This window comes from Rattus rattus, chromosome 14 (assembly GCF_011064425.1).
Source record: "Rattus rattus isolate New Zealand chromosome 14, Rrattus_CSIRO_v1, whole genome shotgun sequence".
Lineage (NCBI taxonomy): Eukaryota > Metazoa > Chordata > Mammalia > Rodentia > Muridae > Rattus > Rattus rattus.
In genome coordinates this window covers 6,403,202-6,430,046 of record NC_046167.1, presented here as the reverse complement: position 1 = coordinate 6,430,046, position 26,845 = coordinate 6,403,202, and the positions used below count along the sequence as shown (strand labels likewise).

The 26,845-nt window shown below is 43.7% G+C and overlaps 1 protein-coding gene across 2 annotated transcripts in view; it reads right to left on the bottom strand.

Annotated features, from left to right (window-relative positions):
* The window catches only part of LOC116883460 (LIM zinc-binding domain-containing Nebulette), a 188,929-nt gene that overhangs the window by 44,376 nt on the left and 117,708 nt on the right, over positions 1 to 26,845 (bottom strand). For both annotated transcript variants that reach the window (XR_004385762.1, XM_032884609.1), the window contains exon 3: positions 14,270 to 14,354. Coding sequence is in view for 1 of the 2 variants with exons in the window: in XM_032884609.1 (XP_032740500.1) it covers positions 14,270 to 14,354 (85 nt within the window). In the remaining variant the exon portion in view is untranslated. The remainder of the gene's footprint in view (positions 1 to 14,269; positions 14,355 to 26,845) is intronic.

Sequence of the window (26,845 nt, the reverse complement as noted above, 5' to 3'; positions counted from 1 at the left end):
CTGGATCCTCAGGCAGTTCAATGTCCAATTTTCTGAGGAACCTCCAGACTGATTTCCAGAATGGTTGTAGCAGTCTGCAACCTCCCACCAACAATGGAGGAGTGTTCCTCTTTCTCCACATCCTCGCCAGCATCTACTGTCACCTGAGTTTTTGATCTTAGCCATTCTCACTGGTGTGAGGTGAAATCTCAGGGTTGTTTTGATTTGCATTTCCCTTATGACTAATGATGTTGAACATTTCTTTAGGTGTTTCTCAGCCATTCGGCATTCCTCAGCTGTGAATTCTCTGTTTAGCTCTGAACCCCATTTTTTAATAGGGTTATTTGTCTCCCTGCTGTCTAACTTCTTCAGTTCTTTGTATATTTTGGATATAAGCCCTCTATCTGTTGTAGGATTGGTAAAGATCTTTTCCCAATTAGATGGCTTCTCTTAAAGAGACAGTAGCACTCAAATTTCCAAAACAGTCAATATTTTAAGTCACGCCTAAAAGACAGGGCATCTATAATTTCTCTGCAACATCTACAGCCTGTGTGAGGCCTCTGAGACAGTTCTTAATTCTTCCTTGGCCAATTTGGCTATTCCATGAATGTCTAGGAGTTCTCCTGGGCTCTACCAAAGCTCCTTTTGTTGTGAACTCCTGGAAGTGACAACATAATGTTAGGAGACTGAATTCTAAAGTTGGATGGTTCATCTCTGTCAAACTCCAAGGTTTTCACCACATTTCCAAAGGAATTTCTGACCTCAAACAGGATAGAAGGCATGGACTACCATTTTGGGGGTGACAAGAAGACTACCCACCTGGCCTTTATTGTTGAAAAAGCTTTCCTGTGCCCAGGAAGCAAAGCAAATCATCAGGACTGGCATAATATTAAGAAGGAACAAACTCTACAAATAGCTTGAAGTGGGTGGGAAGGGAGAAAGGGCAGAAAAGTTTTTCCCAAACCAGCTCATACATTATTTCTTCTCTGAAGTGAGTTTCAAAGAAGTTTGGCCATTCCATTTAGGTAAAGAAAAATGGAGTTATCATTGGCTTCCTTCCAAAGAGAGGTAAACACATCCACACAGGATAAGGGGAGAACCAAAAGAGGTACAGGAGAAAGCGAACGTTGGTGTTTGCAGGGTTGTGAGTGTCTCTCTTGTGGATTCAATAGACATGTGGAAGTTGGGGTTCAAGATGCCTGTTGCTTGTTCCTCAATACTGGCTTCTCTCCACGCTCACCTCAGCCCATAAAGGCAGCACATTGTGAGGCCAAGAGAAAGACTTTGAGCACATGTAGATTAAACCAATAAATAATGGAAGCAGCTTGACATGGAATCAATTAAAGGAAATGCCAGCAGGCCCTTCCATGAGATTTCTTTGCTGGTAATAGCTTAAAATTGAGAATGCCATGATTTCCCCCCATTTGTAATTAAGGCCAAGACAGAATTAAACTGGCAATCTCTCCACCCACCTCTAAGGAAAGTATCTAATTCTTCATTCTTGTAAGGCCCCTGATATTTTATGAAAAATACTTTCCACTCCCTCTCCTCTACTTCATACATTACCATTCTTATCCTCATGTTATATTATAATCCTGACACTTGGAGAGTATAGTTATTGAATAATAACCATTGAATTAATAAGATCACCAGCTTCTAGTTCAAAATCTACATGAAGGAACAAAAACTAAAGTAGACATTTTGGAGACATTAAGCAGAACGTGACGGAGTGCGCTTGTGTTCCCTGCAGAAAGCAGGAAGAGAATTTGAGGCTGGCCTGGGTGATACAGCAAGTTTAAGTCTAGCATAAGACACAGTAAGAAAGCCAAATGCTGGGGATGAGACCCAGGGACAGACCTCTTGCCTCCCATGGACAAGACTCTGCTCCCTGCCCCAACACTGAAGACGGTAAAAAGGACACTGACACAAGAGGCAGTGACTCTTTCCGTTATGCCTATAAGACACATACATGCTCTCTGGCATGGATAATGTTTTCAATGAAATAAAAGCAACTCAGACGTGCACGTTTCATAGTGGTCCCATAGCATGGTGTTTTCTCACAGCAACAGAAAAGTAACTGCGATAAGAATCGAGCTGCAAATCCTATTTAGCCACTCATAGCAGGAGAGAAAAGACTTTCTCAGTCCATTCTGCCTTTTATGGACAGATGATTCTCCGAGCTATCCTTTGAGTACGTATGTATGCACAAGTGTATACATGAGCAAATCTAGGAATGTTTATATGCAAATATTTGCATGTGTGCATATATGTATATTTTGTATCTACACGTAATATTTCAGTGATAGATGGTAGAGAATAAAACATTCTAAAATTTAAAAAATTCAGATCCCTAGAAGTTACCAAGTTTTCCCATCCGGGGACTTATAGGTCCGCTGAGGGTGTGGAGACTGGGTAGGAGGTCTTCAAGCCAATGTGGCTGCAGACACACACTCAATTCTAAGATGACCCTGGAAAGAATCTGTTCTATGTCCAATAGCATAAAGAGACTTGGCTTTGCTTTAGTAGGTGATTTATAAACACTAGACCCATTATAGAAGTAAATTGTTTTAAACTTCTAAGGTTGTTTATGTAATGAAAAACAGGATAGGATTCTTGGTTTCACTATTCTTGACTTCTCTGCTGTAAATAGTTTCAAATCTGGCAGATGTATTTGTTAGGACCTAAAAGTACAGTGTGCTGAAAAGACCATTCTGGTAACAAAAGACGTGTATTAGGTTCCCTTAGAAGCCAGTCACAGACCAGAGTCTGTCAATAACAATTCCACATAAATAGGCAGAGTGTCAGGCCAATCAAATGCAGAACCACTCCACTAGCAGAGGTCAAACATGTGTTACCTTCATTTGAGACTTGCCATCATCTTGATCCACCTACCAGAAGGCATGAGGGAGGAGACAGAGGGAGGAGAAGAGACAGAGAGAGGGAGGGAGGGAGGGAGGGAAGGAGGGAGGGAGAGAGGGAGGGAGGGAAGGAGGGAAGGAGGGAGGGAGAGAGAGGAGAAAGGGAGGGAGGAAGGGAAGTAAGAAAGTTTTAATTGTTCTCCTGAGATATTTTGTAATGAGCTACACTCAGTTGAAGAAGTACAACCATCCAGTACTTATAATCTCAACACTGAGAAGGCTGAGGCAGGAGGATAACAGAATTGCAGGCCAACCTATCTCAGAAAAAAATTAAAAATAGTACAACCAATATTTTTTGGAGGTCCATATAGAGATCTTCAGAAACAACACATTCATTGTCCAAATGGAAGCTGTTTTAAAAGAATTAAAGAAACATCTTCCATTTACTTTTTTAAAAAGAAGCAGCTTTTGTGACAATTTCATTTTTAGTTTTTTTCCCCCCATTTTACCCCTTCATGGATTGTATAACATGCTTATATGATCCAGACAACACTGAGGTGAATAAACGCTGCTACTTTTGTCCAGTATTTTACTAGATCTATTTCTATAGATAGATACTGATGACGTAGCTATAGATATGGATATAGACATTAAACAGCCTGCTGGTAACAAACGTTATTGCCCTGCTCTAATTTTATGGGATGCTCCTAAAACATGACACAACTAAATGATGTGAAGTTTGCCTTCCTTGAGGGTATTTTGTTAGACAGTTACAAACGGTCTATCGATAGGTCATTGATTTACTAAGAAACAGATCTTCTAATTTTGGCGTCTGGTTCTGTCCGTTGGTGTTTCCTACCTGAACTGTCGCTGACACATTTCCCTTTTATGTTCTTTGCCTGTTGTGCTGACTGGTGATCAGTTCACATATTCCCAGTCTCACTCTCAGTCCACAGTCATTTTCTCTCGGGACGCGTTAGACCCAATGCCTCCGTGCTTTTCTTCCCTCTACCCGTTGGTTCCCTTTTAAAATAAACTTTCAGAATACCATGCAAGCTTCTATCAACCTCCACTGTTCATCAGAAGGACAACTGGTTTAAGCGCTTCATTTTCTCACTCGATGATACATTTTTACATTTCAAAAAGTAAAGACGCACCTTCCATCTCCTACCCTAGCACCACCAGCACCAGCCGCAGCCGCAGCAGCAGCAGCAGCAGAAGCAGATCCCTGAGCCTTCCTCACTCCCCCTCTTTCTCCCTCTTCTCAGTTGGAAAGTCATTCTGAAACCAGCAGAAGCTAACAATAAATTTCTAAGGAAAAGTGAAAGGATAGTTAGGTCAGATAATTTTTGTTTTAAAAAAAATAGTAATGATACGCACACATACATACTGTGTGAGAGTTGAGATACTCAGTATTCTGGTCTATCGTGTGTGGCTGTCTGTCCTCAGAACTATCCCAGAAGGCCTTTCCTGAGCTCAGCATTGTCCTTCGCATCCAGGTCGTGATCTGATTCCGCCAGAGAGTAAAGGTTTCACAGCAGCATCCAAATTCCAGAATTCCGTGAAGAAATCGTAAGTGCATCCCAGGATCTCAGCAAACATCCAGGTTTCCATCGCAAGCTATAGCTATGTCTCCTACGGCCTTTGAGAAGGGAGACTGGGCTACTGGGAAATACAGCTTGGGTTTCATCCTGCCCACCAAGCTACAGAAGCCCTGCTTTTGTCACAGGCTTGGGGGTGGGAGGACAGAAGTACTTCATCTCACAGGGTTGTTTCATCTGCTCTTGGCTTTTTCTTCTGCCTGTCTGATATGCCTCTCTCTCTCTCTCTCTCTCTCTCTCTCTCTCTCTGAAACATCACCCACCAAAGAAAGAAGAGGTCACATTTCATTCTGTAGTTAATCTCTTTAATAATTAATGAATATCTCAGCTAATTAATTAAGAGTATTAATTAATGTGCCTGAGGAGCTAATGAGATAGAAGGGCACTGCATTATCTTCTCGGGGTAAGGAAGGAAAACAGAGGACTGAGATCCGTGGGCATCATACTTGACCTCACCTTTAGGCCCAGTGAATCAAGCCGAGCGTGGGTCTCAATAAAGTAGTTTGCTTACAGAAATGAAAAGGGGGCAAAGAACGAATCATAGCACTGTAGAGAGATAAAGCCAACCTTTGCATGGTGCTATGGACTGAGCCCAGAGCCTCGTACATGTTAAGCCCACACGTTTGTTATAGCATCAAGCTATACTCCCAGACTTATCTGCTCCTACATAATTAGAGTCACTTGGCTGATGAGAAACGCACAGCACGAAGGACGGGAAAGTAAAATAGCTAAGAGGCTTCCTAGAAAGACGGTAGTGAACATAGTTGTCCTGATTACTATCCATGGAAAATATCTAGAAAAGTTGTAGCTGGACATTCAGCGGCTGGCTCAGTGGGTGAGCATGCTTGCTGTGCCAGCATGGGAACCTGAGTTCCAGTCCCAGCACCCACAGGAAAAGGTTGGGCACGGCCACACATAAACCTATAACCCCAAGACTGTTGGCAGAGGAAACAGCAGAATTACCCCCAGCCTACTTCCTGGTTCAGGGAGAGATCCTGTGCTAAAGAACTAAAGTAGAGAGTAACAGAGCAAGGTGACAATATCCCTTGATACACACACACACACACACACACACACACACACACACACACACACACACAAATATACAACACACACAAAAAATGGTCGTAAATGATTTTAAATATGGGATAGGAAAAATAACAACTGAAATAAGTGGAAAAAAACCTTGACACTGTCGAATAAATTTAGAAATTCATTTTTACCTAAAACTTGTCTTTTGAGGGGTTTTTAACATCACATACCTTCACTAGCTACTCCTGTGGGGATAGGACAGATGTCACATTACTGCCGTATCCATTAGTGTTCCTCAAAAAGAAAAAAGGATCCCCCATACCAAAAGATGTGCGGCCCAAGAAAATGAATGCCTTAGTCCCTCACATCCTGCCTGAAGACACTGACCACTGTATGGACATTGTGACAAGATGACCTTCTTGTCTTCCTTCTCATCTTTCCTTTTAAGCTCCCATTGTGACAACTTAGGCATATCTTCCGAGGTAAAATGAATTCTCGGGGAAACTGTCTCATATCTAAGGGTCATGAGCGCTCACTCATGACCATCAGTTGGAACCAAAGGTAAAAGGAAGCGAGTGTTCCTACAGTGACAAATGGCCAAGTGGCATGGCTGGTCGACTGTTCTTCGGGGACAGAATTCTTTAGTTGCTAAGGGGAGACACGTGCGGAAAACTTTTACACTGAAGGTGGACATCATCTAAAACTGGGTCTGACAAATCAATATTTTATGCAAAAGTAACAGATACAAAAGAAAGCTTCTATATCTCCTAAACTTCTCATAGGCTCCAATCACACTGGGAGCATAGTTCTAGCTACTACACACAGTCCACTCCAAAGGACTTAAACAGAGGGGTAAGGTCAAGTCAGATCCTTTCCATCTGCTGCCCACGTCCCTATGAGGTGTGAGGGCTATGGTTGCTTTGGAGGAAAAGGGATGTATTGGACTCGTGGTCACATTCCTTTGTCCTTGTTTAAAATCCCTTTGACCTTGTGGCATTTGTCTTCTTGGTTACTGGGCACCCTACAGACATGTGACACCTGTTACCATGGCTGTTGACTTCATAGTGTGTGTTCTCCCTTGACAAAGAAAGAAGATAATACTAATCTGCACATTCTGGCCTTCCTTGACGCTCACAAATCCAAGCTCCAACCTACTCAGCTGACGCAATTCTCCCAAGGATACAGGGTACCTCATTCCCATGATAGCAATGCCCCTTGGAGATGCCTTGGGACTACTCTTAACAGCTCTCTCTACCACACCATGTAACCTGTATCCCCGTCCCATATCACAGACAACATTAAGGTACCAAGAATGCAGCTCTGGCTCTCATGCCATCCACTATTGCTCAGAAGCACCAGATCTGGGGTTACGGTGGGAGAGCCCAGGGTGTATCTTGTGGGGTGGTCCTGTTTCCAGATTCCTTTCCTCCACATATCTAAGATGCTTTCTACTTTCTTTCTCTGGCAGGCACTTCAGCCAGAACAAGAGAAATCATGATCAAATTCTTCTTCCTTTCCACCTTAACAGAAATAGGTGGCTTGTTTCCTACACAGAGGGCCACATTCCTCCTTCACAAAGTGGCAATCTCTCCGCTCCCTTCTTTTGGAGCTGTTAAATGTGAATCCTATGGCAGAACATGACTGAAGGGAGAGAGAGAACATGATTCCAGACTGTGGGACTGAAAGGCTTTGTAACTGTTTCTCAGTGTCAGCAAGAAATTGGTTTTAAGACGACCTGATGCTCAGGTACTAATACCAAAATCCACAGGGACCTAAGTTCCCTACATAAGATGGCATGATGATGCCTATAGATACCTGTAGATAGAAGACAGACAGACAGACAGACAGACCTAAAAATAACAGCTATCTGATATTCTAGAACTCTTATCAGTAGCAAGGTAATCTGTAACCTGCTCACACAAGCACAATGTCCACACCCCACACCAAGAACTAGTGTTAAGGTGGGAGAGCCCAGGGTGTATCTTGTAGAAAGGAAAGTTGGGTACGTGGGGAGGTCATCAGTGCATCAGCCTTGTTGGGACTCAGGAAACAGATGGAAGGGTTATGGGTTGTTTGCAGGGACTAAAGAGTAAGGCACCAGACCCTTGCAATTAAAGGCTCCAAAACCTAGTCATAACACAGCGCTTCAAAACATCCCGTCTCACTACTGACATTGCTGTCTCTTACATCATTTAGTCAGGAGTAGAAGGGGAGGATCTGACTTATGTGAAGCTGTAGGGGATGGCAAAGTCCCAAAGGTTAGCGTAGACATCTGCTCGGCATTCCCTGTCCCCTGATGTGCTCCGTCCGTGGATTCATGTTTCTCCTTTGAAGTTCTTATTCACATTCATCCCTTCTAGATGTGAGACATAATCTTTCCTTATTTTTCATGGCCCCAAAACATTGAAGAGAAACACAGTGAAGCTTCTTCTCTCTGGTGAACTTTTACCTCCACGTCCACAAATCCGCGGGCATCATGGGAAAGAAGAGATACCACTCTGTGGGAACCCAGCATCAAACAGTGAAAAAAAAAAAAATTCAAGCATGAGACAAGCAGAGCTGCCAAAGTCAGAAAGAGAAAACTAAGTGGCAACTCTGAAAGGCTTATTGTCCAAGACCCCCAGAGCACAGTAAGCACCACAGAAACTGTCTAGGGAGACTGCTCTCAGAAGTCTGAAGCGGTTCAAGCAAACGAGTGATGGTAAGAGCCGCGTTTAGAATTAGGTTCCACGGTTAGCATGCAGCAAAGGAAACTGAGATCGAAGAAGCAGCTGTCTGTAGAAAGGAAGCAGGCCTCCAATCCCTTGGAATGACATCATTACCCCAGCTGTGGGGCTGGTGAGTGAGCGAGAGCTTGTAAAATAAGCATGGTGACGTTAGTTTAGTGCCCACAATCCACATAAAGGTGGGAGGAGAGAACTGACTCCACAAAGCTGTATTCTGACCTCCACACGTGGGGCCATCGGGCACACACGCCCACAGATGAACTTATACACAATAATAATAAATTATTTTTTGATTGGGTGCTGTGATGCATGCTTGTAATGCCAGCATTTAAGAGGCAGAAGCAAAGAAGATTGTGGATTTGAGACTGGATTGGATGACCCCTGTCAAATATGAATAATTAAGGGGCTGGGAAGGTGGCTCAGTGGGTAAGGTGGTTGTTATACAAAAGCGTGAGGGCCTGAGTTCATATCCCCAACACTCAGGTAAAAGCTAATCACAGTAACACAATCACAGTCACACATGTCGATAATCCCAACTCTGAAAGTCAGAGGCAGGCAGTTCCCAGGGGCTGGTTGAAACAATGAACTTCAGGTTCACTGAGAGAGATCAGTCAGTCAGTTATGTAGAGAGCACTAGAGGAGACCTCTGACGTCCATATGCACACAAATAGGCAAGTATATCTGGGCACGCAAATGCATGCACACAGTCATGCACACACCTGCGAAATGTAACAGTATCAATGAAATAACCTCAACGGTCTCTAAAGGTCATATTGCAATCACTATTTTCCCTTCGAATAAACCACCATTCGGGGTGAGGCTCAGAGCCTTATGAATGTCGGGGCAAGCATTCTGCCATTGAGTCATATCCCCAGACCCTAGAGAATGCCTTTCAAAATGCAGTCGCCACTGGAGAAAGGTCTTGCTTTGGGCAAGATGGCCAGTAGTTGAAGAAGACCTTCTAGACATGGAATGTGTAATGAAGAGGTACCGGAAGGCAAGCCAGAGAAAGATAAGCATGCTACAATATTCTCTCTGTGAGGCTCCCAAGGCTTCTGTTGAACACGTGTCCATTATGCTCACAAAGATGTTCGGCTTGTTACATTCCCTATCAAAAGAATCATGTCACCCTAACTGCTATCACAAGCTACCCATTATAAGCCATGTTTCCTACACCTCTGCAAAAGACTTAAAGAGATTAAAATAGAACCAACAAGGAGCACAAACGATCTGTATCCTGGCCATAATCATCCTTGCTCTTTTATGGTGTCAGTGATCATAAATTACATAAGCTCCATTAAAGAACACGGTGAGGCCCAATCCCTGTTGCTTCCAACAGGATTGCAAACCGCTGAGCTGGTCCTCTCATCGGCTAGGTGAGGAAGCTACTAACATTTCATCTTCACTTGAAGCTTTGGAAGTGATGCCCTCTAAAGCTTCAGGTCTCCACTCTGGTGGACTTGGGAGAGCAAGGAAAAGTGGGAATTACGAGGGAGCAGGAGTCTATCCCTGCCTGTCCGTGGGTACACAGTCTCATCTTGTTCTCTGGAAAGAGGTGTGTGTCTACTGAATAACTGTTTAAAAAAATTTCCCTAGCAATAAAAAAAAGTCTATAGACTCCTGACCCAGAGAACTGACAATATTTGAGCTTTCTCTTTCTCAAAGAGAGTGTGGACCACCCAGGCTGGGAAAACAGACATTTCCTCTATCACAATATTAAAATGGTAAGCTCAGAGGACCCCCCCTCTGTAAGTCATCTGGCTGGAGGTAAGATTTCTCCAAGTTACACAGTTGGCTTCCAACTTTTGTTTAAAAGTTAGGACTCAATTTCTTTTTAACTCTTTTTACATCAATCATGTGTGTACGCGTGTGTTTGCATGCTCATGTATACACATGTCAGGGCATGCATGTGGAGGCCAAACGATAACCTACAGAATTTGGTTTGGTCCTTCGATAGGGAAGGTGGGTCCCAGGCATTGAACTCAGGTCCCCTGGCTTGGTAGCAAGTGCCTTTGCCCACTGAGCCGTCTCTCAGCAAGCCAGGGCTCGATTTTTACTGTAAAGAGAAGAAAAGGTACTATGTTGATCTCAGGAGCTATAAAATCCAGACGCCTCACAGGGGAATTATAACGTTATCCACTGAAGGCAAAGTTCCACTTCCTGTCCTTGTCAAATGGGTTACACAGGCCAGTGGGGGGTTGCACTCCTGAAGCAATTTTTTTTGAAGCAGTTCCCCTTGTGATGTCTGATGAAAGGGGAGCAAGTGACGATAAAAGGGATTTCCTTTCTCTCTTCCTCTTGATCGCCAGGTTCCAGGGCAATCCACATCTACCACCCTCTGTGGCTAGCCAAGTGGATATCCCCCAGGCTTTTTTTTTTTTATCTTTATTAATTTGAGTATTTCTTATTTACATTTTGATTGTTATTCCCCTTCCCAGTTTCCGGGCCAACATACCCCTAATCCCTCCCCCTCCCCTTCTATATGAGTGTTCCCCTCCCCATCCTCCCCCCATTACCGCCCTCCCCCCAACAATCACATTCATTGGGGGTTCAGTCTTGGCAGGACCAAGGGCTTCCTCTTCCACTGGTGCTCTTACTAGGCTATTCATTGCTACCTATGAGGTCGGAGCCCAGGGTCAGTCCATGTGTAGTCTTTCGGTAGTGGCTTAGTCCCTGGAAGCTCTGGTTGGTTGGTATTGTTGTTCCCATGGGGTCTCGAGCCCCTTCAAGCTCTTCCAGTCATTTCTCTGATTCCTTCAACGGGGATCCCGTTCTCAGTTCAGTGGTTTGCTGCTGGCATTCGCCTATGTATTTGCTGTATTCTGGCTGTGTCTCTCAGGAGAGATCTACATCCAGTTCCTGTCAGCCTATACTTCTTTGCTTCATCCATCTTATCTAATTGGGTGGCTATATATGTATGGATGTCCCCCAGTCTTATGCAAGTCGGTGAATGCCTGTTAGCCACTGTTTTGCACAGTCCAGAGATGCTAATTCCTAAAGTGCTTGCTTGTCTCCAAGCGTTTGATCTCACTTTCTGATGACAAGTTGGCACCCATGGAGCCCACAGATGCTTGAGGGGATGGAGTAGTAGTTAAGATGCTGGCAACAGCGGCAGCAGCAGCAGCAGCAGCAGCAGCCATCCTCCACAAAACAGTGGGGAGGGAAGAAAAGAGCAAATAGGTAAAGAGATGATGACATACACCCATAAATAACTACCTGGATGGGACTGGAATTAATTTTGTTGTTCCCTTTATTTTTTTTCTCACTTGATAAGTCAGCTAATGAAGGAAAGCAACTAGTATGGCGCAAAGAATTCTAAACGATTTAAGAATTTGAAGACTCTACTCTCTGAGTCTATTTAATTCATGTAACAGCACAATTTGCCAAAAATAAGTATACAAAAAATTAATAGTCGGTCTTCCTCCCAAACCAGTGAGCCACTAAGAATTGCAGAGATCAAGACTCTGAGGAAATGGCCTGTTGCTGAATCAGATCATTTAGTGAGTTAAAATTAGATTTTAACACGCCGTTACCTAGTTTTGCAATTAGGGAAAGTATCACTCTACAGTTTTCCAAATGTGGTTAGCAGAAATGTAGCCTCTCAGACACAATCCCAGCGACCTCTTCCTCTCTACCACACATATAGCTCCTCCCCCCCTCCACCATGTGCTGCACACCCTTTGTACACCATTCTCTAAGCTTTGCCTCCCCATTCTCTAAGCTTTTTTGGAGCAACAGGACTAGGGGACTGGTTAGGCCACTAGGAGCACACAGACCCAGGTTTCGTTCTAAGCTTGGCCCCTTGTTAAGCAAGTGTGGAAGGTCAAGTTAGTCAAGTCCTCTATCAGATGTTTCATTCAAATAAGAAAATCAACAAATGCCCATCTCCAAGGGCTGTTTAAGAGGCGATAGATTTGTCTTTCGTGCTTAGAAAGCAGCAAGGATGGCGTTGATGAAGACCATGACTTTAGATCCCTGATACCCCTTCCAACTCCTTGTGCATAGCAATAAATGGGTTCATGTTTTCTGAACGGAGCCGAATTCCCCACATTGCCTGCCTGATGGCACCTATTCTTTCTAGAGAAGATCAGAGTTGAGCAAAATCTTACAGAGAATCTGATGCCCTCAGCTGGTTACTGCCTAGGACTCCATAGTACTTTGTGCATCTCTCGGGGAGCTCTTATCCCACCCACCCGGCCTCATCTGTTCATGCTGTTTCCAAAGTCAGAAGCTTGCTACATGGGGAAGGATGAAGTTAGCCTTCCACAAAGTCCCAGGCTCCTTTAAAGATGGCATTTTCAGAGCCTTGCCTATGGTGGGCAACCATTGGGTACTGGCTCTTCAGATGATTGAAGATACCTACAACTGATCGCCACGGCCAGAGGGAGTTGTATGCTTACAAAAGACAGAGTCAATGTTGCTATGAGATCCTCCTAAACCTTCAAGGCTCCCTTCAAACCCAGACACCAGCGTGAAGCTCAGTTCCATCCAGTCCACACGGATCCCTCTTTCTGAGTCTATATTGTCAAGTAAGTTTAGTCTAATCCATATGTGTGCTGTCCTCTGTCTTCACACGCTCTGTAAGCCCAGTAGGAAGAGTGTTAAGTAACTAGAAGCTATTTCCTGCAGCACCAGGGTGTGCAGCAGGCAAGAAACAAGCAATTGATTGCTGGAGTGATTTATATTTCCTGGTATGTTTAAACCGATTCTCCATGATTAGCTGGTGACCCCTGACTTGGAAAAAAGAAAAAATACAGTAATGTGCAAAGGCTGACCCAAGTCCTAACACCTCTAGGATGTAGAATGGAAATGTCTTCACCAACATAAAACCAGTGCCCAGTTTTGAAATTAACGGCTTAGCACACCAGGCATTTTATACAAATCATACATTAGATCCCAATCAATTTTCACAGTGTTAACCAACAATGAGTTCTACTTTGAGCTCTACTCGTGCCATCAAGTGGACTGAGAAACGGTTCCGAAGCCCACAGAAAGAGACCGAAGGCCACCCCCAAGCTCCCATCATAAGTAGACAAACTACAACAGAGCCACCTCACCCTAGACCACTGTCAACTCTTGTTCAGAACTCCAGGTTCACGTTTGCAAAGGAGATTAAGCACCCCTTTTCTTCACATGTCCTCCTCTTTTGCTCTTTTTATGTCAAGGGCTCCCCAGAAAATCACAAGCCTAATTTTTTTCAAAAACTTTTCAGAATGCTTTTATCGTCTACCTCACTTGACACTTGAGCCTGACAGGTAACAAGACAGATGGTCTTGTTTCAGAGAAGCACAAAGAACCCAGGCAGCCAGTCCAAGGCCCACTTCTCTCCTCTCTCTTTCTTCCTCCCTTCCTCCTTGGTGCAGTTTTTACTACAGTAACACTGACCAATAATCTGCCAAGAACTTGCTCATCACCTTCCTCTACCGTGTCAGTTGAGGTAACGTTTTCCTGTGTTTCCCATGTCCTGTTTTTGCATTGAGATTGGGCGTCCCTGTAGAAAACCCTGCCCTGCCACTCAAAACCTTAGTCCCGGCCCAAGCGCTTCAATATATTGTAGGCAAGTTGGAAGCTAAACTAATTGACTGGGAGCCAATAGTGGTGCGTTAATCTTTGTCCATGCTGTCAGTGTGACATATGAAGGAATATGAATAAAGCGACCAGACAGAGACACAGCTGGACGCTGATGTGGGATCCGCAGAGTGAGTCCCATGTGCAAAGCAATTGGGTCAAGCTAACGCCTTGCATTTCCCCCTACACATAGCAGGATACAGGCGCTACTTACAAAAATGTTTTTAAACATTTAAGACCAAATAAATCGATATTGTTGGGAAACATTTACTCTGACCAGAAGTCATTTACTTGCTCTAGTCCTGTGTGAATAACAAAAACCGAGACTATTGGGGTGGTCCAAGAGTGGGAGCAGTATTTTCACCCGGAGGGCCCACACCTCCTCCTGTCAGTCGCCATGCTGGCTGGTCCTGGCAATGATAATACAATGACAGTCTCAGAAGAACGGCTTAAGGAGCCTCTTCAGTAGCGGCATCCTAAGGTGAGACTCCCGCGTGTGAGTTACCTGGCTCTGCAGTTCACTTTGTTGCTTCAGACGCAGGTTTTCAGGTGTGTCCGCCACCGTGGTGAAGGACTGCTTTGGGTAGTGTCTGCAAAGAAACAGTTTTTGAAAATCATGATTAGATCAACTTGCTATAAAAACCTAGTATCTTTTAGTTCTTTTGCTTGGCTGTCCCTCTATTTTGAAATGTCCTTTTTCTGAGTTTCCATGTCCCCATCCAGTCCCAGCCTGGCTGCTTCTCCCCTATCTCTCCCTTCTCTCCGTCCTGTGGGATCCGCATTCACGTACCGCCCACGGCAGGCGCGGCGCCCGGTCTGTTTTCTTTGCTCGGGCCGCACCTCCACCCAAGAGATCTTACCCACTCCTGGAGCCTTTAGGGCTTGGATTTTACTCATTTTCAATTCAGTTTTTGGGAGCAGTGGATCATGAGAGGTAGCCTGGTCCTCAGTTGAGCTAAGGCTAGAAGCCCCGGAGACCCTGAAGGAACGGTAGAGGCTTTGCCTTCTCCCAGGCATCAGGCCCCTGTCAGTAGCCTCATCCCCCCATATATTTGTAGACATCGGTCATGTGAGGGAAATGCCCCAAGCCCTCCATTTCACCTAGGCTCAAGACAGGTCTCCACGCTAATGAGGTACATAGATGCCTGGAGGGCTTAGCCAGTAAGCTTTCCTTCCCAGACACTCCTCCCTGCAAAAGGTATTTAATCTCAGGCCTACCCTGAGAAGGGGTTTATGGTTTTGCACATCCACTTTCCGCCATGACAATAAATGCCTTAAAGCCATAGACTGCCTCTTTTCATTGGGATCTGCCGTGGGGAGCCACAGAGAAGGCCTTCGCCTATAGAGCTGCCATCTAGTCTGTAGAAGGTCTCTGTGCACTCCCAGCCATGACAGCCACCAAGCCCAAGTCTTCCACTATCAAGCCATGGAGTGGACTCTCCCGTGTGTAGGACCAGCTGAATCTCCCCCCATTACCCCCTGACCCTGACCCTGCCCCCGGGCTAAATCCAGCCCTAGGGCCCAGATTCCTCAACTCCCAGCAATGATGTACTTCTGGAGTTCCACCTCCCCAAGCGGCTGAGCCCTGTGGCCGAGCCAGTGACCCACAGCCCTACAAATTTTCAGATTTGTTGGCATTTCCCTTGCAATATTCCACATCCACCATGAACTCTGTCAGCCTGCAACTCAGCCATTCATCAGTCTTCCCATCCCTAAAACAAATGCCTCCTCCACTTTCTGTCTTCCCATTTTTACTGGGATTAAAATGAATACGTCAGACATCTTGGGGTAACCTTAACATCTGACACATTAGCCACTTGCTATCTCTGTCTGATACATACATACATACATACAACATACACACACACACACACACACACACACACACACACACACACGATGCAAAACTTGCTGATCTTGCCGTTCCTGTCTTCAATGTTGAAATAAATGATCCAAACGCAGATCTGGTTACATCACCGAGTAAAACCTTTCCCTGGTGTAATAGTGTCCCCCTGATCTGAGAGTGAAAGTCCAGGCTCCTGTCCTCCAAGGCCCCTGTGTCCAACACTCTCTAGAGTTCACTCGCTCCGTGCTCTGGCCAAGGGGATCGCTCTGTTCTCAGATTCACCCTTCTTGTTCCCATCTCCCATGGAAATGCTATTCCTCTCGCCTGGAGCATCTGTCCACTTCCCACTCCACTTCCTTTGGCAACCACAGTTATCTTGCTGGTCTTGCTTAGCTGTCACCCTCTAGGGAACGCATTCTCGGCCCTCTAGGTTGGGTGGGAACAGGCTCTGGATGCATTTTTCTCCCCTTGTTACACTGCTTGATACCCTCATCCATGTCCTCTGACTAGCCTCTTCATGACCCCTCTTATGAAAGTTCTGTGTCAGTAAGAACTGGTGGTCCTGTCTCTTGTCAAAGTACACTCTTTGAGTTACCTCCAATCCTACCGATGCTTGGCTTACAATGTGAGGTCAGTAAATATTTGCATGGGAGAGGGGTAGAGGGAAAGAAATGGACAATGATATGGGAATGAGATCAGGTAGAATAACTTCTCGTGTTCTCAAGCACTGTGGGGTGACTATGATGGACACTGGCTAATTAGCTATTTCAAAGTAGCTAGTAGAGAGGACTTGGGCTGTGCCCAACACACACAAAAATGATATATTTGTATGTCATTGCAGATATGCTAATGACCCTGAACTGATTGCTATCCATTGTATACAAGTATAGAAATGCTATTTTATACCCATAAATATGTATAATTATCATGTGCCAATTAAAGATGAACATAACAAATATTCCAGACAGAGGAAATGGAAGAATGGAGAGGAGACACCCAAAGCCTAAGAGATGGAGGTGGGAAAGGTTTGATGTGGCATATGATATAACTATACTTTGTCACACTTGGACAACGATGAAGCTTGCTTTTCAGTATGACCTTCAGGTGGGGAAATGACACTTCTTCCCACTGTGTAGGTAAAGAAACACTAACTCAGGGATGTGGTCCTTTCCACTCATGGTCCAAACACCCAGCCAAAACATACAGGACATATCTAGATGATGTGGTTCCATCAGCATAAAACCCATGACGCTTGGACCTGCTCCTCAAAGAACATGTCCCCTCCTGCCACTCCCTGGCCCCTCCTTTATTGATGTTCACCTGTGTAGCTTTCTGTGGTTTCTCTGACTCCTTCCAAGCCTCATCGTTTTAAACTCTACTTGTAGAAGGTTCTGTTTACCTCCCTGTCTCTGGCGTCCAGAAAGAATATTGATGGAGAAATCCTTTTTTTAGCACAAATAAACTCTCTAAAACCTATTCGATGTGCATTAGCACTTATGAAATAAATATTAGGCATTTTGTAACCTTGTGCAATGAGATACATGGCAGGAAGATGTATATTCATGCCTTATCTGTCTTGCAACCTCCAACAATTTAATATCCCATAGCATCAATGTTCCGGGAGACGGAAGTTACCCGCATTAACTATTAGAATCATTTTAACTATTTTTGGTTGACATTCTTCGAAAACCTTTACATTTTTCTTGTCTTCTCTGAGCACATACAACCCCAATTTATATTATGTGTGACAGTTTGGAGCTGTGTTGATGTGGGATCATGATAGACGAGTCACTCTTTCAAAGTTTACAAGAATGGTTGACCTAAACGGTTCAGGTTCATTGGGCATCTCCTGAACTGATGCTGTCAAGGGATCATTTCTCACAGGGCCATGAGCCCCTAGGATCATCTCTTCCTCATCTTTTCTTCTTCTAACTCAGACTAAGAAAGTACACAGTCAAGTGGCTGACCAGTATATTCCCTGACTCTGGGAAGTATCTACAGTAGCTACCGTGTGTTCCTCTCCTGCTGAAGTCAAAGATGCTCTGGGTACCTGGACCTTCTAGGGACAACTTTGGCTCTGTGCTCCAGACATAGACAGGTCGAGATAGACAGGCAGCTCCACTGAGCTATGGATTGAAACTCGAACGTCACTAGACTTTAAATGTAGCAACTGTAGATTGCCACCCTTGAGGGCTGTAAAAAATAATGTAGCAAGATTTTCCCCAAAATGTATTCTATGATATTGCATGAAGTTTCACAGATATCTGTGGTGTTCTGCTATGTTTCATTTAGACAAAATATCATGCTATCTGTTTTTTAAACTGTCATCAAAACGCACTCTCACGTGTGCTGTGAAACCTTTAGCCCTCTCAGCCCCAGCTATATCCACTTGCAGGTGAACTCATTTGGGGTGGGAAGGCATTCCTTAGGAAGCCACTTTTCACCTGCCAATCACGTTCAAGTGAAAAATCCTATGAGCTTTTCAAGAGCACGCTAATGTTGACACAAGCTGCCTTACTGCACATACTCGGAGGTCCCACTGGAAAAGTGAAAATGATTTCTACTGGGTGCCACAGGTACTTCTAATTTTTAAGTCTCATTTCATGAAAATCACCTCTCCTTACCACTGGACTTTGTAATGAGAAACTGTTATGGACTTTAACTTTCAAAATATATTCATAATAAAGAAACACCACTTTTATATGTTTGATTTTATCAGCACATATGAAATCCTATTTAGAAAGAGGGTTCAAAAACAACTGAAAATGTGGGTGGTTTTTTTTTTAAGAAGACACAGTTTGCTAACCTGATTATAAAACAGCAGACTTACTGACAGGTTGTGCAAAGTTACAGCTATATTTACAAGGATAAAGAGATGCCAAGACATCACACTTTTCCAAGATCCTTTCCAACCCTGCCTTTCAGTGATTTTTTTTTTCATAGTAGGTTAATCTATATATAACTTTCTGTAACGACTGTGACAAAATGAAATTATCTAAAATCTCAATGTGGAGAGAAAAACCCAGTTTACTTTAGTTATTTGTGTATACATCCAAATACGCATATATGTGTTGTGCATATGTATGTTTGTGCCTGTACAGAAGCGTGCGTGTGTGTGTGTGTGTGTGTGTGTGTGTGTGTGTGTGTGTGTGTGTGTGGTAGGCAGAGGATAATCTCAGGTGTCTATCTTGTTCTTTGATTCAGGGTCTCTCATTGTTCTCAGTCTCATGAATTAGGGTAGGCTACTGGCCAGTGAGCTGAAGAATCCTATCTCCTATCTATAGGTTGATGTCAAGGCGACACATGATTGGACAGTAGAGGAACAAAGTTTTTGTAAGGCGCGGGAACTGATAGCAAACGAACCATCTTAATTTTTACTGCAACACCTATGTATGGAGCATTGGAATTAAAAGCCCATACAACCACATCTAGCTTCTTTTAAACAAGGTTTCTGGGTAATCTCAGGGCCTCACCTTTGCACAGCAGGCATTTTACTAAGTTATCTCCCCAGTCCCCTAGTTTAGTCTTATAACCAAACTAATAAATGTGGAGGGAAAGAACTAGGCATGTATATCACAGGTCATGAGTACTAACACATATGAAAACCTGTGGATCTGACAAGTCAAGAGTCATAGAGCTAGCAAAATTCAAGAGTTCACAGTCTTCACATGAAAAGGCCTGTCAATAAAAAAGAAGACCTCATGAGTTGGAAGTTTAAGGCTCAGAAGGAATAAGTGTAATTACAGAGTTGGCAGCACCAAGTGTATTGTATAAAGTAGTGTTTACAAAGTAAGAGAAGCCCCATTAATTCAGCCATCCTAAATAGATCTGGAAATGCTGTCAAATGCTGGGTTTCTCAAGGTCCTATCCAAATGATGCCACTCCTCTGAATTAACCTGACAGACTTCTCCAAAGCTAGAGTCTCATCTCCTAGCTACCCACCATCCAGGTCCACTCCAAAAGAAAAGAGAGTCAGACACAAAATAAGTTAAGAGGCTGGCAGAGCTTGATGAGAGCCCAGGAAGGAGAAAGGAAGCTTTCCGATGATAAGTGCTGGCAGCATCACATGCTTTCCTAACTCCCCCCATGTAATGTATTTAAATGGTTATGAAAAAGTCTCCCCCAGATTAATGTTTTCTTGGGATAATACAATTTATTTACCAGGCTTATAAGAAGAAAGTTTTTTTTTGTTCTCTGCAATATTAGAAATGAGAATATGGGATAAAGTACAGGGAATGTGAAATGAACGCTCCAAGAAAAGCAAGCACCAGACTTTTCAAGGATGAACCCTAACAATGAGAAGTGTGGCATGAGATTCCCAAGGCTGCAAGAGTGGCACCTATGTCTTAGAGGCAACCAACATCTGTCTAATTGGACTTGAGGTCTGCTCAAAGAGGAGGGAATCTGTGCCTTGTACTGCAAATGCAGTCAACTCCCTGTCATTGGTAAGGTCATGAGGCCTAGAGACGAACCTGCTGCCACTTTCTTCAATCAGAATAATGTCTAACTATAGTAAAACTAGTCATCTTCACACCCACAGGTAAGTGTAGCTCCCATCCCTCACACCAAAGACATTCGCTTTGGCCACAGATGGAGAGCATTCGAGAACGCTCCAACTGGTTAGAATGAAGAGGAGAGCGGACTGTGAGAGCCTGGCCCCAGCTGATACCAACTACAACACAACTCCTATACCTGAGGCTTGGGGAACATTGTCGAAGAGAGAGGTGAGAAAGACTGTGCGGGCTGGAGGACCAGAGAGCATGCAAAACATTTCCGAGAATGTCGGGATTTGAATCACAGCGAGCTTTCAACTGTCTACTGTCAACAATCTACCTCGCCCTCTTCTCTCTGCTCTCCCACAGAGGGAATTCACTTCTGTGTATCACGGCTTTCGTCTAAGTAAGGGGAATAACTATTCCTGCCCATCTCATGGGGTTGCTGCTACAATCTCATGGTAGAGATTTAGAAATTGAATGTTATTGAGAATGTAAGATAGTAGTAACCCAAATAGATTTGTGTCTAAGATCCTTCTGTTTGTACTTAAGGTTAAACCTATCCTTTAATGCAATGTCTCTCAACAACCATCCTCAGAGGACATTTTAACAACATACAGCATCTAGAGGCATTTTTTTTTTATTGTCCCACTGGAGAAGCATACTATCAGCATCTAGTAGGTAGAAGTCAAGAACATTGCGAAGCATCCTATAGAATTCTGGGCAGCGCCACCTGCCAAAACAGAACTCATCCTATCAGAAGTGCCAACATTCTGAAGTTTAGAAACTTTATTTTATATATCTAGACCCTCAGTAAGAAACCTAGGCACAGCGCATCTACTGAGATTCCCTGATTCGCAATTGTTTGATCACTGAGTTTAAGACTTTCATCACTGTGACAAATACTGGTGAGCTTAAAGGGAAAGATATCTATTTGGTTCATAGATTCAGAAGTCTCAGTTCATCAAGACAGAGAGACATGGCAGAGCTGAGTAGGCGACATCATCGTGACAAAGCAGCATGAAGAGAATGCATGTACTCAGAGACTTTATCTCTCTCTCTCTCTCTCTCTCTCTCTCTCTCTCTCTCTCTCTCTCTTCTCTTCTCTTCTCTTCTCTTCTCTTTATTTCATCTGAAACTCCAACCTACTGGCTGGTGCTACTCACAATCAGAAAAATTCTTTACCCATCCTTATTTCAGTCCTCTCTGAAAATGTTATGATCATATCTAGTAGTTAGCTTTATTAACCTCATAAATCAAGTTGGACATCAAGATGAACCATCTCAAAGTGTGCTATCATAATTCGTTCTTGAAGAACTAAGTGCTTCTTAGTGTGACTCTGCCAGGAGACCTTAAAAGCTCCCAGCTTATTTCTCTGGGGTATTTCCTATGTCTTTTCCCTTTGATGACTGGGATTGTTAATGTTTAAAGACCATAGCTTTAAAGAACATAACCATATATGTTCAGTGCTGGGACACCTCTTAAAGAATGGTGAGACCAGAGAATGATGTGGGGACCTCTGATACAGACTTTATACCTGGCATGATACACTTCATGAAAAAGGGAGTATCTTAACATATTTTCAAATAATATCTACTTTTTAAAAACATATAACTTTAATTCTTAAGAACATTTTTAAAAGCAAAAGCTATGATCTTTTTTTTTTTTTTTTTTTCTTTTTTGGAGCTGGGAACCGAACCCACGGCCTTGCGCTTCCTAGGTAAGCGCTCTACCACTGAGCTAAATCCCCAGCCCCTAAAAGCTATGATCTTATAATACTAAGTTGTCCTCCTAGCTCTACATTTCTGAGTTATGTAACTTCAACCCTAGACAATCTTTCATACTCTGAGTGACTCCACCAAATGGGGAACTTTATCCAAGGCAAATTACAACTGTTTCTGAATGTCGAGGGATGGCAATATTTACATGAAATGTTGAATAATTTTCTCAAATCTGAATAATTCAACTTTATAGCATTAATTCCTATCACTCAAAAAAGACTTTAAAGATAGGGAAGCCATTTCTATTTTTAAGTATCTATCTATCTATTTATGTATATGAGTGCTCTATCTGAATGTACGCCTACATGACAGAAGAGGGTATCAGATCCCATTGTAGTTGGTTGTGAGACACCATGTGGTTGCTGGGACTTGAACTCAGGACCTCTAGACGAGCAGCCAGTGCTCTCAACCACTGAGCCATCTCTGCATCCTCCTAACCCGTTTTTAAATGAACAAACTTGGGGGTGATTACTACTATCAGATCACTTACAATGTCTCTACTTACAAAAGAGACATTACAGAAAGAAAGAAAATAATTACAGAAAGACAATGCCAAAGAGTGATTGTGCCAATAAGTATAAATGTACACAGTGTGTCCACATAAGTTCACAGGCACACAGTGTGTCCATCTCTACACACAGGCATACCACATGCTCACATGTACCAGACACATGCAGTGTGCCCACATGCACACACAGGCACACCGTGTGTGGAACAAGAACAATGTCAACCATCTGAGAATTTTTGAAGACAAAAGTACTAGACAAATTGAGAGTATGAAAATTATAGGATTCTAGTATTTCTCATAAGAAAACTTGGGATAGTATTACGTTTCATATTTTTCTTAAATATGTGTAAAACTTTACAGGTAGCCATAAAAATGGAATTATCCTACATAAATTCAAATTTCATGAAAGTGAAAAGAATAAAAATAAAAATTTTAAAGCACCGAAAGTCTTATTCATTACAACTAAAAAAAAAAAAAAAAAACAAAACAAAACAGGAACTGAGGATGGAAGAAAGGCTGCATAGAATAATCAAGAGAGATAGAAATTTAGCAGTTGAGAAAAATAATTCTGAAATCATAAAAATGTAATTGGTAAATGCTTACCACATAAAGGTCTGTTATTGCCACAGTTTTCATTCTACTATAAAACAGCTGTACTAATATAAAACAAAATTATTTGTAACAGTGAGAGTGTTACTGAGTGTGCAGGTCCTGGTGATAAAGGTTGAATTCACCAGCAGAAGTGCATCTTAACTGTAAATAAGCTTAAAATCTGCCTCAACCGTGTTTAAATGTCCATCAACGTATCTATGACAACGGAAGAATGCAAAATTAATAAGGCGAGGGAACTGACGCATCCACCAACAGAAACATTCCAACAGAATTCCCCCTATTATTACTAAGTAAAGCTAGCAGACACAAACATGAACGAAGATATCCAACACGGGAAATACAGGACTCATGACCATCCCAGGCATGTAACATTCATAATGTGTACCTTCAGGGACTCAGGGTGTCCTTCTGTGGGAGCCCATTTGCTTAGCATAGGAGAAACCCTGAGTTGGATCATCCCAAAAGGGAAGGGACTATGCAAACCTAACGTGTCGTACTTGCCAATCACAAAGGGTGTCGGACTGATCAGAGGAGGAATGGCTGTCCAGTGTGTAATGGGAACCATTGTCCTGCCTCCTTCAGATCCTGTGGGGAGGGTTTGCCCTCCTGTGTACCCTGTGGGAGGGAGGAACAGATAAAAGGAGCACGATCTCTCTGTCATGACACTGGCTTCTCACGGGACTCTGTCCTGTCTGAATCCGCCTCCCTTGGGGATGTCTGTGTTCGTACCCAGGGGTAGTAAGGAAAGCTGGAGTGAACCACAGAAGCAGGAGGCAGAGGGAGACGAACGGAGATCAAGAAAGAGACAGGGCTGAGACAGAGAGGGACCAAGAATCCCACACTGACCACGAAGAGGGGAGCTGACAGTCCATCGCTGCATCACGGAGCCAGAGCCTCCACGAGCAAAGGAAACAATCAGGACCAAGACTGCGGTGGGGGCAGAAGGTACGGGCAGAGCCACGGAGGCTGGCCAGAAACTGCGCCTACCCATGAAGGGGTGGGAGGCCCAGGGAGCAATTCAGGCAGAAATATGAACCTGTAGACTTTTGTCTATGGCGCACTGTGTTCTCCAGAAAAAAAAAAAATGCTAACAGATTTGTTTAAGGAAGGCCTCCTCTGAGGCCTAGAAGATCTGAATGCAGGCCCGCTCCAGGCTGCCTCAGCAGGAACGAGAGACATCTCAGACCGCGCGAAAGCTCTGTCTGCTGCCTCAGCAGGAACGAGAGACATCTCAGACCGCGCGAAAGCTCTGTCTGCTGCCTCTGACCTTCTCCACCTACCATGGTCTCCCCCACCGTGAGCCCAAATTTAGAAGTCTGAACCCCCAAAGGCAAGCCCATGTCTCCCTCCACTTGTCCTGGGGTCAGAGCATATATGAATGCACTTTTATCATCAGCGTCTTTCACTCTCCAGGATGTGTAAACACGTCTCGTGCACCCAGAGATTTCGTGGATTCGAGAACTGTAGAGAAAAATGGCGTATTACTTGAGAGGCTGAGAAAACTTGCAGGGTTTTCCTCCTTCGATCAGATCGTTTCTAGGATGGACTAAGGAGATGGCTCAGCAGATAAAGTCCTTGCCTCTCAAGCATGAAGATCTGAGTTGGCTCCTCAGAACCTCTGTGAGAGCTATAATCTCAATGCAATAGACAGAGGGAAAGAAGAGGGAGCCCCAGAAGCTCCCAGGTCAGCTCTCCTGTGTAGCACGGGTGAACAAAAGACATTGTCTCAAACAGCGTAGAAGAGAGCCAACCCCCAAATATCATCTAAACTCCACACATGTCATGGCACACTCAAACACACACTGAACGCATACACACATACATATGCATACATATGCAGACATTACACATACATGCACACTCAGACACACATGCGCATACCACATACACACAGCAACACCACACACACACAGACACAGGCACGTTATGGACACAACCATACATGCACACACCTAGTTTAATGTTCTGGGGCTGGAAAGATGGTTCTGCTCTTGCAGAGAGCCTGGGTTGGGTCCCCCACATCCATCTAACATCTCAGAACCTTCGTGAACTCCAGCTCCATGTCACCTTCTGGTCTACACAGCCACTGCACTTACATGCCCAAACACACACTCCGACACACACCCACACATAATTAGAATTAAAAATATCTTTTTTTTAAGTTCCTAGGACATTTTGTTAATAATTTGGAATAGTCCTGCCGGATTTTCTTTTCCAAGTATGTTCGACTGCGTAAGTAAAGTTCTCCGATTAAATACATGCGAGGGTGTCATGGTGTGTATGTGGAGTTCAGAAGATTCCAGTGACAAGTACATCAAGCATTCTTCAAATTTCCGCTAATAAACTACTTGAATAAGGATAAAAATCCCCCGCTTGACAGGTACAGGCATTTAAAATAATTTATGTGGTCAACACGGGCACCTTCATATCTAAGCCACTGGAGTAGGAATGTGCTGGGGGGCCACTGTCACTATTTGACATCATTCGAAGATACACAATTCCGATCACAACGTTTGCCACAAACTTCAGTTTTAATGTACTGCGTTCCCATGTCCTCCTATGCACTGATGGGCCGTCTATTCACACGTCTCCCTCCACAGCTGTCATCTCCTACTTAATTCTCCCACTAATCGCCTTCCCTACAGCACCTCTATAAACAGCTCGCACAGAACACCGCTGGTTACAAAACAGCAATTTTATGATTTAAAAGAAAAAAAAGACTTAGAGCAAGCAAATGGGGAGTGCCCTTCAGAAGGGAGGCTTCTACGAGCTGCTGATGGATAACATGAAAGCGAAAAATGGATTATGATAATGGAGGCCCCATCCATGAGATACAAGCCCCAGCTGAAAGGCGGTAGAAAACACAAACCCTGCTCTCCGGCTGGCTCAGAGGGTCAAACAACTTGCCACCTATTGATCTACTTGCTCAGCGGGACATCACTGTAACTCCCCTCGTGTATTCAGAAAGGAAGGCTTTATCAAAGGGATTACACAGCAAACCTGACCTACCACACTAGGAAATGCTTATCAGCTATTGGAACCTGTCACCTAGATTTTGAATTATGGCAGAAAAGGCAAATTATTAACATGTGTGACTATACACACATGTACACATGCACACCTATACACATTCATGACTACACACACACACAAACACACACACACACACACACACCTTATATGTTGTTGAAGAAAAATATGAGCTATTCCCTACACTGTTGTTAATATTGATCGTGGGACCATACAACAAGAAGGTAAGGGATAGCAATCAAACGGTACTGCTGACTGCAGACAAGAGGAACACATGCAGATCTCGGACTCAGGAGTCTAAGACGTGACTGTCGCCTGAAAATATATTAAAACAAAGTTCATAAGAAAAATTAGAGAAACAAAAGATAAGCTCTCACGTATATTCCTTTGTCACAAATTATTACAGAGAAAAATAAAGCCAAAAGAAGGGAGGAAATAATTAGATAATTCTAGTTTTGAGGAGACACTTATGAAAAACCAGAAATGTAATATTACAGTCAGCTTCATCTTTTCCATTAACATTTTACTGTCTCAGAGATAAGTTTGTAGCTACAAGTTAGCCAATCAATTGTGGAGGGGAAACAATTAAAATTAAGAAGAAGGAGAGGAGGAGGAGGAGGAGGAGGAGGAGGAGGAGGAGGCGGCGACGACGACGACGACTGCTGCAGTGATCATTACCGAGCTCATACACCACTGTCCACACAGGACAGAGGCATTAACGGCATCACCCCACGCAAAGTCCACAAAGGACCCAACGATCCTCTGACTACAGCCATCCAGGCAACTGCAGACAAATGGCCTGGACCACAAC